This window comes from Fusarium coffeatum, assembly GCF_003316985.1.
Source record: "Fusarium coffeatum strain FIESC_28 chromosome Unknown BRIP53273_contig_39, whole genome shotgun sequence".
NCBI classification, from domain to species: domain Eukaryota; kingdom Fungi; phylum Ascomycota; class Sordariomycetes; order Hypocreales; family Nectriaceae; genus Fusarium; species Fusarium coffeatum.
This window is the reverse complement of record NW_022157836.1, coordinates 402,505-419,594: the sequence shown is the minus strand read 5'-3', so window position 1 is coordinate 419,594 and position 17,090 is coordinate 402,505. Positions and strand designations below refer to the sequence as shown.

General features: G+C 47.0%; 6 protein-coding genes across 6 annotated transcripts; 4 read left to right on the top strand and 2 right to left on the bottom strand.

The window, feature by feature from the left end:
• Nucleotides 1–19: 19 nt before the first annotated feature.
• FIESC28_01661 (uncharacterized protein) lies at nucleotides 20–4,761 on the top strand (the record flags this gene model as incomplete). Its single annotated transcript, XM_031155811.1, has 8 exons — nucleotides 20–199; nucleotides 247–487; nucleotides 1,354–1,408; nucleotides 1,463–1,682; nucleotides 1,734–1,882; nucleotides 1,931–2,652; nucleotides 3,092–3,888; nucleotides 4,159–4,761. 8 exons carry the CDS (start codon nucleotides 20–22, stop codon nucleotides 4,759–4,761), a joined length of 2,967 nt encoding a protein of 988 aa, XP_031020289.1.
• Nucleotides 4,762–6,887: 2,126 nt separating this feature from the next.
• On the bottom strand, nucleotides 6,888–7,936 carry FIESC28_01660 (uncharacterized protein; the record flags this gene model as incomplete). Its single annotated transcript, XM_031155810.1, has 3 exons — nucleotides 6,888–7,160; nucleotides 7,306–7,791; nucleotides 7,841–7,936. 3 exons carry the CDS (start codon nucleotides 7,934–7,936, stop codon nucleotides 6,888–6,890), a joined length of 855 nt encoding a protein of 284 aa, XP_031020288.1.
• A 1,031-nt stretch (nucleotides 7,937–8,967) lies between these two features.
• FIESC28_01659 (uncharacterized protein) lies at nucleotides 8,968–9,729 on the top strand (the record flags this gene model as incomplete). Its single annotated transcript, XM_031155809.1, has 2 exons — nucleotides 8,968–9,283; nucleotides 9,335–9,729. 2 exons carry the CDS (start codon nucleotides 8,968–8,970, stop codon nucleotides 9,727–9,729), a joined length of 711 nt encoding a protein of 236 aa, XP_031020287.1.
• Nucleotides 9,730–10,916: 1,187 nt separating this feature from the next.
• On the top strand, nucleotides 10,917–11,789 carry FIESC28_01658 (uncharacterized protein; the record flags this gene model as incomplete). The annotated part of the gene is made up of 3 exons (XM_031155808.1): nucleotides 10,917–11,266; nucleotides 11,319–11,671; nucleotides 11,740–11,789. The coding sequence occupies 3 exons, from the start codon at nucleotides 10,917–10,919 to the stop codon at nucleotides 11,787–11,789; spliced, it is 753 nt and encodes a 250-aa protein (XP_031020286.1).
• A 3,161-nt stretch (nucleotides 11,790–14,950) lies between these two features.
• Nucleotides 14,951–15,973, top strand: FIESC28_01657 (uncharacterized protein; the record flags this gene model as incomplete). Its single annotated transcript, XM_031155807.1, has 5 exons — nucleotides 14,951–14,992; nucleotides 15,048–15,206; nucleotides 15,262–15,368; nucleotides 15,420–15,736; nucleotides 15,783–15,973. The coding sequence occupies 5 exons, from the start codon at nucleotides 14,951–14,953 to the stop codon at nucleotides 15,971–15,973; spliced, it is 816 nt and encodes a 271-aa protein (XP_031020285.1).
• Nucleotides 15,974–16,476: 503 nt separating this feature from the next.
• FIESC28_01656 (uncharacterized protein) lies at nucleotides 16,477–16,970 on the bottom strand (the record flags this gene model as incomplete). Its single annotated transcript, XM_031155806.1, has 2 exons — nucleotides 16,477–16,618; nucleotides 16,669–16,970. 2 exons carry the CDS (start codon nucleotides 16,968–16,970, stop codon nucleotides 16,477–16,479), a joined length of 444 nt encoding a protein of 147 aa, XP_031020284.1.
• Nucleotides 16,971–17,090: the final 120 nt, after the last annotated feature.

The following is a 17,090-nucleotide window of genomic DNA, read 5'->3' as shown; positions in this document are numbered from 1 at the left end:
TTCAACCGTCCACTTCACCATGGCACCATCTTTGGAACACGTTTTCACCATGCGGCTGTACACATCACCTGCGAAAGCGCTAGTAATTCCGGAAGCCAAAGGAAACAACCATCGCATTATAGCCTTCTTGACACATGGTAATATCAAAGGCGGTGGATTTGAGGCTGAGCTTCAACCTGGAGGCGCCGACTGGATTTTGGTAGGCAGATCTTTCATTTACCACCACGCTTTACTTACAATGCTCAGCGCGACCCTGAGACAAACACAGGGCATCTTGATGTTCGAGTACAGTTTCGATCTCAGGAGGGACATGGTTTCTATGTATACTTCAAGGGCGTCTTGCAAATCGACGAAAAGTGGATGGAAGTGTTCACCGGGGGTCCGAAGGCTCAGACTCTTGAGTTTGGTGAGAACTACTGGTTGAGTGCGCCGGTGTTGGAGACCAGCCACCCAGACTTCAAATGGGTCGAGCGTTCAGAGTTTGTAGGTGAGCTTCGGTGGCTGATTGACGAGAATGGTTCAGTCGCAGTGGAGAATGCCATTTACATGGTCAAACCTACCAGTCTTTGATTGTTGGGAGCACAAATGAGACATTGACATCGTATTTACGAGTGCATTGGGACTAGCCTTCTTTTGAAATCATGATTTAATTGCATTTCCATCCATGGTCGTGTTTTACCAGCGCGATAAGATTAAACCCTTGCGCCTTATTGGTTATTTTACACTGTAATTGGTGAGTCAGCATGAAATGTGACCTTGTGCTGACATGACCCGAGGTTGGGGCGCAGCCCGGCTTGTATCCTGACCTCAATCATTCAAGTCTTTTTCTGTAGCTCAATGAAAATGGCTGAAGACAAAGAACTATGTGACAAGCTGGGTGACAAGCTGACTAAGAAGCCCACTCGTGTCCGGCGATATCATACCCGCAGCAGGACAGGTTGTTCAAGCTGTCGAAACCGTCGGAAGAGATGCGGTGAACAGCGTCCTGTTTGGTATCTTTACATCACTAAGGTGTCTCGGTGTGTATGCTAACCATTTGCATAGTGATAGCTGTGTCAGCTCAGGCAGGGTATGCTCTTACGAGCCAGTCCCGTTGCCGCTGAGAGAGCGAAGAGCGCAGCAAAAAGAGGTCCAACCATGGGACCAGAAGCCTTCTTGGCAAGTTGGAAAGCCATCACAACAAATAACATTCCCCAGAGTGACGCCGATACCTGTCCCAATAGGGAATGTAATTGATGATAGAGGGTATAATAAACTGGCCTGTGAGATGCCTCTGAGATCCCACGAACTTTTCCATTACCGTAAGTTAAGGTTGTTGCACCATTACTGGAAAGCTAATCTGACTTCCAATAGTATTCAACAGTGCCCAAGGGCCTAAAAATGTTTTAAATGTATCTACTACCAACGGGTTCGTGTCATCCTACTCTGATCAGTGCAAGGCCTACGTATTAACTTGAAAAAGCTTGACGCGATTAACAGACGACCCTTTTGGGCTACGCAGTACCATACTGTTAGCGGGAATGCACTTCTGCTTCCAGTATGGAAACCTTGAACCTTTTGAGTCAACCTTCTTTTACCATAGAGTTCAAGTGATCAAATACATTAATAAATGGATCTCAACTGGCAGCCCAAAACCTGATCCGCGTATCATTCGACAAATGGTTACGTTGTCCTTTACAGAGGTATGGTATTTCCCGGGCCTCTGCGAATTTAAGTCTCACTGATTGTATCAGCTTTGCAACGGTCAAATTCTATTGGCGGAAGCCCATGTCAGTGGCATTTTAGCAATCATCGAAAGTACAAACAGGGCCAAGGGGGAGGAACTATCTCCTCTCAGGCCTCGTTCGACAGACGAAGAGTTAACAAATCGCTACTTTGTCATGTAAGTCTGGATACTCTACCCCTCGACCATCGCAATAACCTCCTTTAGGGCGTATACCTACATTTGCGGTCTCAAGAGCCTTCTAATCGGTATATGTCGTCATGGGAAAAGTGAGGCTAGCCTGAAAGACTACACTGGCAAAGAGCTCGTTCAAATGTCCTACATATGGCACAAGGCCGAAGCACTGGAGTCTTGGATATCAAAACTCGAGGGAATTCGAGAGTTTCCTTCCTTCTTAACCCCATTGCCCCACGGGGCGAAATTAAACAATGCTGACGCATATAACCTCATCCAGCCACTTCGCCAATTCACCGCTGGCGTGGACAGTTTGTCGACAGGCGTTCAATCCGCAGATGAGGGTTTCGACACCTTCTGGAGACTAGGAAACGCCTCGCGTATGTTGGGAGCGTTTGTGCGTACACACCTGGAGTCCATCTATGTGAAGAAAGGGGACTCCGAAATAAGCAGGTCGCAGAGAGATTCTTTCGAGGCGCCCTGGGGCGCTGTCGTTACTGCGTTTCTTATATACTCGCAGACCATACTCTGTGTAACTGAGCCTGTTGACCCACGGATGCATAAGTACACCGTCACTCTGTTTCACCAAGATATGGCTTTGTATTTATCCGAGAGCAGAACGCCTAACAATCCGACATTCATCCTTTGGCTATCAGTGATGGGATTGGTTGGCTGCCATACATCGTCTAGGGATGACGAGAACCTGACGATTCACCCTAGTACTTCTTTCTTCCAGACGGCTGTCAGGCGCCAAAGTAAGGAGCTGGGTATCTCATGTTGGTCGCAAGCAATCAAAGCTCTTACTGAGGTTACATGGCCGACTACTCGCGATAGAAGTGGATTTATACAAGAGCTGTGGGAAAGATCGTTTTCATCAGAATACCAAAGTTAGTTGAATCTCGACAATAATCGAGTGAGAAGACAAAGTGCGGCCTCGCGTTGTATTCACAGCATGCCTTGAAGTGACTTTCCCATCCTTGGCAACCTGTCAGATCAAGGCATAAGCCATCCACCCCACTGATAATTTACCCCGCTCGTATGGAGACTTTTATAAGGCCAAGCATGATTCTGCAATTCCTAACTCACCATTCATCACTGTCAACGTCACTTATTTCGAATCACACCCATTGAGGGTACTTTGCAAGACAATGTCAACTGCCGGACATGATGTTCAACTTCAACCCTGGGTTCCAGACGCTGATTCAAAGCCTCTGCTTTATGAGCCGCTTGACTTCCAACGCCAAGACATCCGAATTCTACGACTGCTTCCAGGGAATGAGGGGGATACCATCCGCTGTGCCCTGCATACGACACCGCTTACTGAAACATCTGACTACGAGGCTTTATCATACCATTGGGGAGACCCTCAGGTTTGCCGTGTCATTGAGGTGGATGGGATGGTAAGGAATGTCACTGTCAATCTCTTCAACGCGCTGAGGAGGCTGAGGCTACCACAAGAGGAACGGCGCCTTTGGGTTGATGCTATCTGCATCAATCAGAACGATAATAGCGAGAAGTCACACCAGGTCAATCTCATGAGCAAGATCTACTACTGGACAAACAGGGTGTTGCTTTGGATCGGGGACTTTTCTGAAGACAAGCATACAGGGCCAAATATCATTCCAGAGGAAACAGCAAAGGCTGCCTTCGACCTCATTGAATTCTTGGCTGATGATAAACACTATAATCCCGTTGATGGTGACCAGGATCATGATCCAACCGAGGAGCAGTTCGTAGCTCTGGCTCGCCTAGTTCGACTTCCGTGGTGGGATCGAGCTTGGACTGTACAGGAAGCCGTTCTTCCAAAAGACGCTATCATGATCTGTGGAACTGCTGGACTATCTTTCGAGAGATTTGCCGAGGCATATGATAATTCGCTTCGTCACGATTATTCTGGTTGTTGTCGTGTAGGCGATCAACTCCTTCTCACCTTTTGGCACGCATTGAGTGGGCTTAGAGAAGCTCGACGACACCGCGTCAAGCTGTTCCCAGTAAGCGAAGTTGTTAACTTATTCAGAAACAGAGCGGCAACCGATCCGAGAGATAAGATATTTGCTTATCTAGGTCTTACTGATGGAGCCGCTTCGGCTGACTATACCTTGCCTGTTGAGGAAGCATTCAAGCATAGTAGTCGTGCTTTTATCAACAAGCTTGGAACACTGGACATTGTACTGAGAGTGTCTGGAAAGGGGCGGTCGCCTACTCTGCCAACCTGAGTTCCTGACTGGTCGGCCGATATCGATCAGACACGCCTGTTCAAGGAGCTGGAGTGGATCTACCCTTATGCCATGTTCAAGGCAGCCGGCGAGACCAAGGCCGAGACTAGGGACGCATTCTCAAACGATGCTTTAGACTTACGAGGGTTCATAATCAATAGAGCTGTCAAAATAGGCCCAGTCATTGAAGATGACTCTAATGTAGCGGAGACGGTAGCCATTTGGAAACGTGATTCCAATGGCGTCTATCCCCTCGGTGGTACGTTTTCCGAGGCCATGTGGCGCACAATAACGACTGATATCTATCAATCTCACGGCAATCGGAGGCGAATCAAGAGCGATGAAGACCCAAAAGCGCTGTTCAATGAGGCTTTGGCAAGGGATGGAAGAGGATTTCTCCTTAGCTCTTTTGGATGCAGAGGGTTCATGGCGGAAAGGGGCATCATTGGAGTCGGACACCCAGATATGGAAGCTGGGGACAGTATCTGTATCTTCAAAGGGGGTAACATGCCATTTATTCTTAAGCAAGTTCAGAGAGATGAGGGCGTTGTCGCTTACCAATACATCGGGCAAGCATACGTCTACAAGATGATGGATGGAGAGATGATCAACGAGTCTACCGAATGGGATTGGATAACCCTAGTCTAGGGGAGGCAGAAAGAAGAATTTTATCTCATGCTAGCTGCCAAAGAGTAGAACCTTGATGCTCTGTTGTGGACGGTTCATTTCTAAGTGCAGTTAAGGCTTTGACACTGTCACTGTCCGCCAGCTGGCCAACAACCGAGCCGGAATTTCAGTGGTCTACCGACCGCACTTTGCTGGATAACGCGTAAGTAAACAAAGCGGATCGCGTTCCTTCACGTGCGGGTTGTAGGAACTGCCGTTTGTGCTTTCATTCCCTGTTTTCAGTCCGCCCATTTGTGTGCGATGTTTATCGGCGCAAGACTTCCTCTCCATTATCTAGGCGCTTCTAGCCCCGAGACGATTACCATATCTCCGAGGTTTTGGAAATATGATTGGAAATGACTTCCCTTGCTGTGGACTGCGAGTTACCATGGTGGTCAACCGTGACAAATCTCGCGAATAACAATGGTCGGGACATCATCGTTCCATATTGAATAAAAGGGGCGTGTGTAGGCGAGCTGTGCTCCCTTCGTTGTACCACAAGGAATAGATATATCGTCCACCGTGCCCGTGAGGGAATTAGGGGAGGTCGTAGCAGTGCATTAGTCAGATGTCAGGCAGCTTAGCGAGGTTTTGATGACCGGCAATAGGTCTATGATGCCAGAGATGTAACACCCAGCAACAGCACATACAAACCCCCTTTGGCACAGTGGCAGCGCGCTCCCCTCGACTCACTCCTTAGCGAGGGGGTACCAGTTTACAACTCGGGGGAGGTCTAGACCCAGGTTCGAGTCCTGGAAGGGGGGTCTCCTTATTTTGCCCTTTCACCTATTTCGATGCTGCATTTCCTATTCAGCCACAAGGCTATAATGCCGAATGACCTAAGATCCGGCAACACAAAAACAGCCCTCTTTGGTGCAGTGGTAGCACACTCCGTCTGCTTCCCTGGGGTTGTAGTTCTTAGTTACAGCGTTTAACGTGAGTGGGAGAGACCCAGGTTCGAATCCTGGAAGAGTGGTTAATCTTCCTTTTTGCCCCTTTGATGTGTTCCCAGGCTAAGATAAGGGACCGGCCAAAGCCTCATGATGCCTAAGAATCCGAGAGCCGGTAACATGAAACACGGCTGACCCCCTTTGGCGCAGTGGTCAGCGCGCCCCCTAGTACCGGCCCCTCAGCGGGACGGTTAACGTGTGTTCATACGTGTTCACACTCGGGGAAGGGACCCGGGTTCGAATCCTGGAAGGGGGATCTCTCTTTTTGCCTTTATGCAATACCAACAAGCTAAATTCAAGGGGCCAGCCATTGTTCTATGATGCCTAAAAGTCTGACGGACGGTATCGATAACGAGCAACCCCCTTTGACGCAGTGGTCAGCGCGTCCCTTAGTACCGACCCTTCAGGGGGCGGTTAATGTGTGTTCATCCGTGTTCACAATCGGGGAAAGACCCAGGTTCGAATCCTGGAAGGGTGATTTCTTTTTTTGCCATTTTATTGTATCCAGATCACAAGACCGCGACCAGCCAGGAGCCTATCATGACCAAAGCCCAAGAAGCTGGTAACAGCAAGCAGAGACCCTTTTGACGCAGTGGTCAGCCCGCCCCTTGACTCACTCTTTAGCAAGGGGGTTGATGATTCCTAAACAATTATTCAAAGGTCGTATGCTTGGTTACCTACACACTTACCATGCTTAACTGCTGCAAGCTCTTATTTAGGAACAGTTGGGCTGTCCGAGATCAGGCCCCGTGCCGCGCACCGAGCGGATCTACACGTCGCCTATCCACCAAGGCTTTTCTTTACGGGTAAACTCATGGAGGCGATCCATCTTGACTCGGTACTGGTAATCTATTCATTTTAGATCTTCATGTTGAGCTAGCGGTTACTTTCTTGCGACAAATTACATTCTGATTAGCGCTGATCAAAGCTTCATCGGTCTGACCACAAAAGGTGATATCTCTTGAACAGCGTGTTCTAAAGAAGCAAAACACTTAGAGAGAAAGATGTGGTGTAAATATCAATAGATAGATACGAAGCAAAACTATCACATGCAAGTTATTCTGTTTAGCGTTATTGCTACTTAAGCGTCGAATCCAAGCCAAACATTAGTAAAACATTGACCATCTGATCTGTAAGAATGTCTGCCAAGCCAATGAGTTATGCACTTGGCTGTTCTTCCAGCAATGGGTGTCCAGTGTTCTCTTGATGCTTTGCTTGACGCTGCATGCTCTCGAGGATCAAATCTTTGACATTAGGTTCACGTACGGTTGTCCTGAAAAACAATGAGTACACCGCTGTGAAATGCCAAGGGCGAAGTCTGTTCCACATGAGATGCATAGCCGTTGGCCCAAGAGGGATAAAGTTAGAAAATGCGTAGTGGAAAAAGAAGACCTGGTGGTCTTTGGTATGATGCAAGCGGTTGAGCCTAGACTGTTCAATTATTAGTACCGAACTCGGGGATACATGTTTAAGATACATTTACTAGAGATATACCGATAGTATCACCAGTAAACTCAACCGATGGATATTAGCATCACAACTGATAAAATGCCATTTGGAGTTTACATATACCCACAATATTGTTGTTCCAATGGAGGACTGAGCTTCCTGGGAAGTGGCCTCCAAGCTTGATCATGGTCACCCCGGGGAGAATCTCTTGGGTCTCATCTCGGAAGAGGATTCTTCGATGCTCAGTATCTTTTCTGTTTAACCACTCTTGGTCATCGTAAGCAAGATACACAGGACAATCAAATTCTCGCGCCCATTCTAAGTGTGTGCTGTAAAAATGGGGATGAGAAATCGCAATGGCAGCAAGACCGCCATGAGACTTGATGAAGTTAATGGTCTCTTGATCCAGCAAACTGATGCAATCCCAAAGGACGTTGCCAGACTCGGTCTGGATAAAGACTGCTCGCTGCCCGATGGCCACCTGGGGAGTAGAAAAGATTGACCAGATTCGCTTGTCATTCTGGTCTTGTTTGAACTCATTCTTGTGGGTGGTCTGCAGTTCCTCAAGGGTGGTCCATGACTGCCCAGAAGGTGGTACGAACTGCCGGGGTTCCTGTACCATGTTAGTTGTTCCAGATTCGCTTACCGAAGGGCTAACATACATTACACATGCGGCAGGTAGATGGGCGTTCCACAAAGGGGATATCGTATTGCGTACCACAGGTAACACAAAGACATAGGTTCCCTGAGCTTGTCATGGCAACAACTTGCAGATAATAGTATTTCGTAAATTGGGTTGTTTTCTCGTATTTGATCCATGAAAAAGTTGCCGTGATCCCAGGAATCTTTTATTGTTCACCGACCCAGTATGGATAATTCCGATTATTCAAGGATTACATACTTTCAATGCTCGGTTTACGGACATGTCCAAGCCATCGCATCTCGGACATCGTCAAGATTGCGCTCGTCTGCTTTACGGGCTATTACTCAGCGGGAAATGAACGCCACTGATACCGATGTGGGGGCGAGCCATAAGCACTAACGTAGCCTACAAGCATCATCACCACAGCGAACGTGATCGCGAGAACACATCAGTTTCTCGTTTGTCCAAGGCTATCTGGAGGCATTCCTCCCAACACTCCCAGTCATCTTTTTTAACACAAACTAACATTTCGTTTGCAAGAGATACTGTTTTCATCCGCCATTACCTGGTCGTATCGCAATGAAGCTATCAAGAGTCACAAACTATGTGCTCTTAACAAAAGCTGTCAAACTGCATGTATGCAGTTACAGGACTGCTTTACAAGCTATAACTCTTTGTTACTCACTTCAGAGATCTCAAATCGAGCTATTTTTACCGAACAGAGCATACAGAAGAGGATTTCGAGATCCCTATTTTTCTAACTAATTGAGGGGAAAGAGGCGCTCTTTTGATCACATCGCGCAGGGTATCCACGAAATATAAGCTCGACCAATCGGCGCACCTCATTTGCTGACAAGAGAGTCTACATGCATCTGTTAAGCAGCCGCAACATCGCGTTGCGGGCGTATCGGGCGGAGCAAAAAATCGGGGGTGTGGAGAATGAGAGACAGAATAGTTCGTTCTTTTATCGCCAGACTAGTATGACAGTTGGTCTGCTTTATTTTAGCAACCTGACTGGCTCAACTGCATGGGAGATTTGTAATTATGTTACATTATAGCATCCCCACCACAGCCTTCGTTAATAACGCACCAACCGCAAGCTTTTAAAGTAAACGATACCTCAATAATTCTTGATTGATAACAACAATGGAGATGGACAAAAGATCGGCGATGTGTACATACCGCGTACGGCCTGGCCTTTACTCAGACGTGAGTGAGGTCGTCAAGGTCTGGAATGCTGCGTTTGCTAAAGACCAACTCATGGATATTCTATTCCCGGGTCGACAAACCCATCCAGAGTTACTGCTAGCTCAAGTCACGCGCCTCTTCTATTCGCGCTACTGGACTCCTAACTATGACTTGCACGTTCTTACATCGACGACTGACGATAAGCCTGTGGGCCTCACTTGGTGGAAGCGACCCGACTCTCAGCTGTCATTCTACGAACGCTGGATATCTCCTTGTATGTATAACACTCTCCACCATCCTGTAATAACACTGACCGACATTCTAGCTGCCTGGGCCTCGCCCGTCATTCACGCTTGGTACTGGCTTCGCAACAAACTCTTCCCCATCCCGAATCTGGATCAGCACGCAGCTGAAACTTTTGCACGTGTCTTTACGGATATTGAACCCAAGCTGCGAACAACCTCGAGGCGCCGCGATGCTTGGTACCTCTCCACGCTGGCTGTTGAACCGTCACTTCAGGGTAATGGCTTGGGAAGCATGCTCTTGAACCATGGGCTGGAAAGGGTTGACAAGGCTGAGGTAGCTGCTTGGTTAATTGGTCTTGAGGGCATTGATAGCTTCTATGAACGACACGGATTTGTGACGGTCGAGAGGGCTAATGTGGGAGAGCTGGGGCACTGGAATGGTGGTTCTATCATGTTCAGAAAAGATACGGCATAATTCACATGTGCCTATCCCAAGAAACAAGACGCCGAAATACCTTTGTACGAGAACCTATATGTCATATATATCATTGCAGGTCGATTGTCTTGATACATTAGATTTTTGGTTTACAGCCTATATGAGACTTTAATGCTGTAACAAAATTAACTACAAATTATGAAGGTAGCTAGAATCCATTGTGTAATTCTTATGTCATTTAGTGTTCATGTTGAGGGAAAACATGACTTTAAGTCATAACTACAGACCTGGAAGCAAGGAATTCATCCTATCTCAATCTAGTTCTCGTAGCTACTCGGGGTTTGCTTGTGACATTACTCGGGTAATCCATATCGTCCTGATTTTCTAGTAAGCTCTATTTCCGCTGGGTTCGTGTCTCTGAGATGTATTTGAAGAACAACATCGCCGAATGATCGCAGACCGCAATCCTTGCAATCCCTTGCGCTCGTCAGACTTTTCAGGTAAGTATGAGGTGCGCTACCATCAGGTCACAAGCGAAGACACCTCGGGTCCGGGCCGTTCGGTAGATTCAAGGGACGAATCGACTTGTCCAATCCCATGCCGGCTGCTTCATCGACGTTGTGGATCTCCCCGAGATGCCGAGACACGCGATCCTTATTTGCCCCTATAGCATAACCACATTGCTTACAGATGATAGCAGGCTCAAGCGAGTTTAGATGCAGGCCAATGCCATCAAGCTCGGCAGGTTTTTCCGGCAAGAGTTCGCTATAAAGCCTTGTGTAAGTAGAATACTCGTTTTCTGGCATCGTAATTAACCAGTTAATGTAGAACCACTAGCTGGAAAGGAGAGTGCAGATGAGCCGGAGGTTAATTCGCTTCTACAGGGATGGCACGGGACACTAGGACGGAAGACGCGGCACGTCGTGAGCAAGAATCCTTAAGGAGGAAGAGGAGGTGAAGAGCTGTAATTATCCGCCTCGTAACTGACACAGGGCCATCCATGCACGAACTTAAAATACGCGTATCCAACAAACTAAACAAACAAGTGGTTTCAGGTTAGTTTATCCGTAGGTGTCGTAATTATCGTCCAACCGACATAGATTCTAGACCCGGAGTAGGAACATTTATTTATCTATATATGCCCCTCTCCAGTCCATTTTACACCAGTCCCACCATTATTTATCATCACCCGACACTACTATCTATTCTTCGCCAATACCATAAGAATGAAGTTTTGCATCCCACTGACCGCATTTGTCGCTACCCTCGCGGCAGCGACACCAACCTCTCCTTCCAAGACAATCGAGAAGCGAGCCACAACCTGGTGTGATGCTTTCGGTTCTGTTGCTACTCAGGGTTACACCTTTTACCACAACAACTGGGGAAAGGGTGACGCTACTTCAGGCTCTCAGTGCACAACCTTGAACTCTGTCAACAATAAGAACTTTGCTTGGACTTCTACCTGGTCGTGGGCTGGGGGCCCAACCAAGGTTAAGTCTTACTCCAATGTCGCACTTGAGAAGATCAACAAAAAGATCTCTGATATCAAGTCGATCCCTACAACATGGACCTGGCGGTAATAAATATCCAGTCGTTGCATTTTGTAACCTCGCTGACTTACTTACAAGATACACTGGTACTGGCATGGTTTCAGATGTCTCCTATGATCTTTGGCTTGCGCCCTCTGTGGGAGCCGCTAACAAGTACGAGATCATGATCTGGCTTGGATCTTATGGTGGCGCTGGGCCTATCTCTGAACAGAACAAACCTGCTATCGCAAAGCCTACTATTGCCGGTACTACCTGGAGCCTGTTTAAGGGTCCTAACGGGGACACGACTGTCTTTTCTTTTGTCGCACCCTCTACCATTGGCAATTTCAAAGCTGATCTACTCCCCTTCCTGACTTACTTGACGAAGAACCAGGGCGTTCCTAGCAGTTATGTTGCCACCAGCTTCCAAGCCGGCACCGAGCCCTTCATTGGTGAGTTTCTCCTTCATGGCCTCATATTCACATCTTTTCTCCTACGTACCTGATTCTAACAGCTACAGGCTCTAACTGCGTCTTTAAAACCTCTGCTTATACTCTATCTGTCAATTAGCCTAGTTTGGACCTAATGCAGTAAGCTGAAGAGGACTTTTATTAAAGAATGTCTTTTAAGTATAATATCAAACTACTAGTAATTCAACTATACTTAGCTCTAAATTATAATTCTTGTAGATTGTTAGACGTATTAAGGTTCCGATTACCTTACCGCAGTATACTAAAAGAAATAACTATTATCAACATAAGAGACGAAACAGTTTATTCATCTTTATGCTAATTTAGATTAACATTTAGACTACCTTACTGTAGTAGCCTAAGCTTTAGAAAACATTTTTTCTGTCACCCATTTAGCCTTTTCTTTTCTTAGATACTCTGCCATTTGCTGTGAACACCACATCTGGAGCCACGGCCCTTATGTAAAAGTTTAAGATCTGGCGTTCGTTCAGTCCATCAGGCTCCATCAATCTTTCTGGAACTTGGCAGCCAGTCCCACGTGACTGCGAATATTCACCTTATCGCGTCGTTTTTGTAATCCATTTCATACTCTCATCTCTCTTCTGGCTACCTACCCGTCAGGGTGTCAGAAGAATTAGCTATCAAGAGCATAAGAGACGGAATAATTTGATCGTCTTCTGCATACTCAGGCAGACATTTAGACTATTTTATTTCTGTAACCTAAGCCTTAGAGGACAACTCTTCCGAGACCCATCTGCTACCCTATGGCTACGCTGGTGGGTGCACTGCCCCTGTTCCGTCGGCCATCCTGACTGGCTCGGAAAAGTCGCTCCGCCGCCTGCTTACTCGGTATTGCCCCACTTGTGGCTGCTTACTCGATCAAAGCAGGCATCTGAGAATCTCACCTTGTCATCGGCCATGCCTGCAAAGGGTTCAAAGTCATTCCTGGTAACTTTCTGCGAGCTACCTCCACTCAGCCTCTCCAATTCCTAGAAATGCCATCTGCTGGATGTGGAAACTGTCGAGGTCTGCCCTATGAGAAACCGTTGATTGGCTCTGCTGACGACCCCCGTTAGCTCGAAAGGTCCGCTGTGATCAAGCACTGCCCAGATGCAATCGCTGCGTCAAGTTGGGAGTAGAGTGTCAGGGCTACGGCTTGCGTTTGTCTTGGCCACGTCGAAATGATCGACGACGGGCCATAATCGGGCCCAATCCTAAGCAAATACGATCGAAAGGCACGGTGTCCGATCATCGATGGGTCAATGCCTTTTCTAGAGACGTCAGGCTACATGATCGGGTGTCGACTTTAGATCATATATATGGATTAACGTCCGATCAAATGCTTGAGACATTCCCAGAGACTTCCGATACCGGATATCTTGAGAAACCAGAAGGGGGGTTGTTATTGCTCAAGAGTCCTAGTGTAGGAGCTATAGCGCAGCTGAGCTCGTCAGACGCCAGTTCGGTCCAGTATTGTATGTCGACTTACCCAGGATGAACGAATTGAGCTCACACTAAGCAGTTATAGAGAGAGCTTCTTTTTCGATAAGTGGTTTCGGACAAGATGCACAAAGAGTTCCTGAGATTATCACTCGCATGGCTCTTTCAGATGTAACACTTTCGTCAGCAGCCGTGCTAAAGTCTGTTATTGCTTTAGCTTCCTTCCATCGCGATAACACAATAAGCTCAATAGCACGACCGAAAGCTGCTGCTCTGAGAGCATTATCTGAGTCCACGCAAGGCTTTATTGGCGTGACAGAATCAGCATGCCATATTGCTGCCGGTATCATACTATGTACTCTAGAGGTGCCAACCCATTGGAGTTTCAGTGACTCAGATACTAATATCACTTTCAGATTCAGCAAAATGCAACCAAGACAAGCCATTGGTTATGGTACGATTATTTAATTGTGTTGGTTTGAACTTTACGACTTGATGACTGACCTTCAAACCCCTTAAACAGGTACGCCTGTGGTGCTGCCAAGATCATCAAGGCATCGGCTCTAGATGAGATACAAACAGATCGGGACTTGACAGCACTTGTAGGATGGATACACTACCTCAATACCATAGCTAGGTTTGGTTTACGCCACTGGAAACCAGATTTCACTTTCGAAGGAGATAGCGCGTCTAGTATTGACTTCGATACATTTCATCCAGCCGTTTGTTCTGGCGGACCGGTATTTCATTTTCTATCCTTCAATGCGAAAACGTATCAACTGACAGCTTTTTAGCCAATTCTTTCAGGTATCCCACACGAGATACTATACCTGCTTTCCGAAATCTTCAATGCCGTAACAGTGTCTTCGGACCCAAAGCATGGCACAGAAGAATATAGAACTTACCTTCGAATACTCGACTGGAAGTTACGAAATATCAGCGACCATCACACGAGGAAAGTCAATGAATTCGACGGACAGCCTGCGTTTAACATGGCAGTTGAACTTCATCGGCTATCCACTTTGATATATCTCAGGCGTGCGTCCGCCGGGATTCTAAAACTAGACCAAAGTTTCAATGATTGGGTCGAGCAGGCTTTCGAGTTGCTTGCCCATCTACCAACCTGCCAATGGCCCTTGCCGTTGCTCATTTTTGGCCTCGAAGCTCAAGAAGATGAGAAGCGAGCGATTGCACTCGATCTTATGGATAGGACAATGGAGGACGGAAAATACAGAAATATCGCAACCGTAAAGGATATTCTTGAGCTTGCTTGGGTACAGGACGATTTATCGGTCGACCACCTGGACTATGTTCACAAACTTGGTGTTATTCTTAGCTCAACTTATCGGTCTGTTCCTGCATTTATTTAGTCAATATTCTAATTAATAATATTCCAATTGAAGCTACCTTGTTCTATCTTTCGTCGAGGCGTAAAACATCTCATACCACAAATATGCGCCTTGTATTTCCCTCAATTCTCCGGGTTATGCCAAGAATACCGGTTTCTTCCATCCAATTAATAATGCAGGCGAAATGAATATCCGAAATCCGCTTACTGGTGCTGCTTACTTTATGGCAGGAAAGCAAGGCAAGAATTTGCGAGGCCCCACTTCAAAATCGCCCAACAAGGCCTGGTGCGTCAGGAACAGAAGCCACCTCAATTACAAATAATCCTCGAAACCAATATTTGGGAACAGGCATATCGTCAAAGAAAGGCATATATAAGGATGGGGTTGTCGCCGTTGAGAAGAGGAATTATTCCAACAGACAAACACATTCTCCATTCACAATAACAACTTACCTTACTTATACTATCTTAAAATGCCTTCTTACCTGATCACTGGAACTTCCCGAGGACTCGGTGTAAGTATTTCTCCTATCTATTACATCTAAATCTGCTTTCTTACAAGTTCAATAGTTCGAGTTCGTTCGACAGCTCTCCGCCGACCCAAACAACACCATCATTGGTTTTGCCCGCAACAAGAAAGCCACTGATGAGAAGGTCGAGCGTGAACTAAGCGGCAGGTCCAACATCCATACTATCGAAGGAGAAATTGAGAAACTTGCTTCTCTCAAGGTGGTTACTACTTATCACGATACCTAATAACGCCTTTTTCGACTAACTCGAACAGAACCTCATCGAAGAAACCGCTAAAATCACTGGTGGCAGTCTCGACTACATCATTGCCAACGCTGCCCTGCAGTCTGAGTGGTCGGCTCACAACCCCATTGGCACCTTGTCAGTCGAATGAAGCATTGACTGAGGAATTCATGAACTGACAAATCTTAGGGGTGACGATCCAGAGCGATTGGAGGAGGACATGCTCGAGTCCTTCAAAATCAACACACTCGGCAACGTCCACCTTTTCAACTTGGCACTCCCATTGATCCGCAAGGGTCAAGCGAAGAAGGTCATCGCCATATCTTCAGGCATGGCAGACCCCGACTTCATCACGCAGTTCTCCATCGTCGACGGTGCGCCATACAGCATAAGCAAGGGCGCACTTAACATTGCGATTGCCAAATTCGACGCTCAGTACAGAAAGGAGGGAATCTTGTTCATGGCAGTCTCTCCGGGTCTCGTTGCCACCAAAGACCTGTCAAACAGTAAGTCTATCATATCGATAGCCGATTTTAAATACTGACTTGGCAGTTACCGAGGAGGAGATGCAGGGATTCCGCGATATGGTTTCTGCGTTCCAGGTTTACGCACCACATTTTACTGGACCGATTACCCCTGAGGAATCGGCTACACATGTGATTTCTGTTATCAACAAGGCGAGCATTGACGGTGGCAGTGGTGGCTCTTTCGTGTCTCACTTTGGTAACAAGCAGTGGCTGTAAATAATGTGCTAGGGATTTAGGGACAGAAACGTCGAAGTCCATCCATAGGCTTTCCTTTGATTCTAGATGTCAATTTATTTCAAGGTTCGTGCTAAGATATCCGAAAAATGTCGGATGCAGACCTCTCCACCTTGGATGGGCGACCCTTGGAGTTGCATGTGATAGCAGGGGTTGCCAGCAAGGGGACCTGCATGCAAAGCCTCAAAGGAACAAAGGATCCAAAGCGCTAGCAAAAGGTCAGAGCTCCATGCATATTCCCGAAGAGGCTCTGAGGCAATCATGTTTCACATAGTATTGATACGAATTTGTCAGAAAAAGGTTTATTTTGACTAAAAGAACTGCCTGCCAATCAGAACAACTAACTGGATCACTGGAGTTTCTTGCCCCTTCCGACGGTTTTCTCTCATCCCCAGTCTAAACAATGACCGTGTAAAGAATATTCCTCATAGAGTTTGCATCGTATGATGATGTAGAAGCGGAGTAGCGAAGTATGAAGCAACAGCTTAGTTGGGGGAGATACCAACAGGGCCATCAATCTTGAAGGAGACAGGCTTGCCCTGAGTGCAAATCTCATCAGCAGGGCCGCTGCCCTGGCTGTTATCGCAGTTGGTCTTGATATCGCGGCCACCTCGGAGATCAGCCTTGCTATAGAAAAGTTAGAAAGAATATCAGATCACGAATCAATGCAAACATACGCGTCCCCAACGTCGTGGTAAATCATGATGCCGAACTGCTCCTTTTCGCCCTCCCAGATGAGGAACGAGTAGTCGGAGTCACCGCAAGAGTAAGACTTCTCGGGTGTGGGGTAGGCGAGGTTTTTGGCAGAACACTTGAGGTTCTTAGCATCAGCGCCGTTGAGAGTGAAGGAGACGCTCTTGAGGGTGGTCTTGATGGGAGTTCCGACGCTGTGGATCTTGAGCTTGGAGACAGTGACGGTCTCCTTGGCAGCGAGGGCAGTGGCAGCGAAGCCAAGTGTAGCGGCAGATGAGAAACGCATGTTGATAGTTGTTGGTTTGAGAAGAAGTATTGTTGTTTTGAAGAGGTGGTATTGCTGAGTTGATGAGATGATTGAGATGTGGGTGATGATTTTGAAAAGAAAGAGAGGCGACCTTCGTCA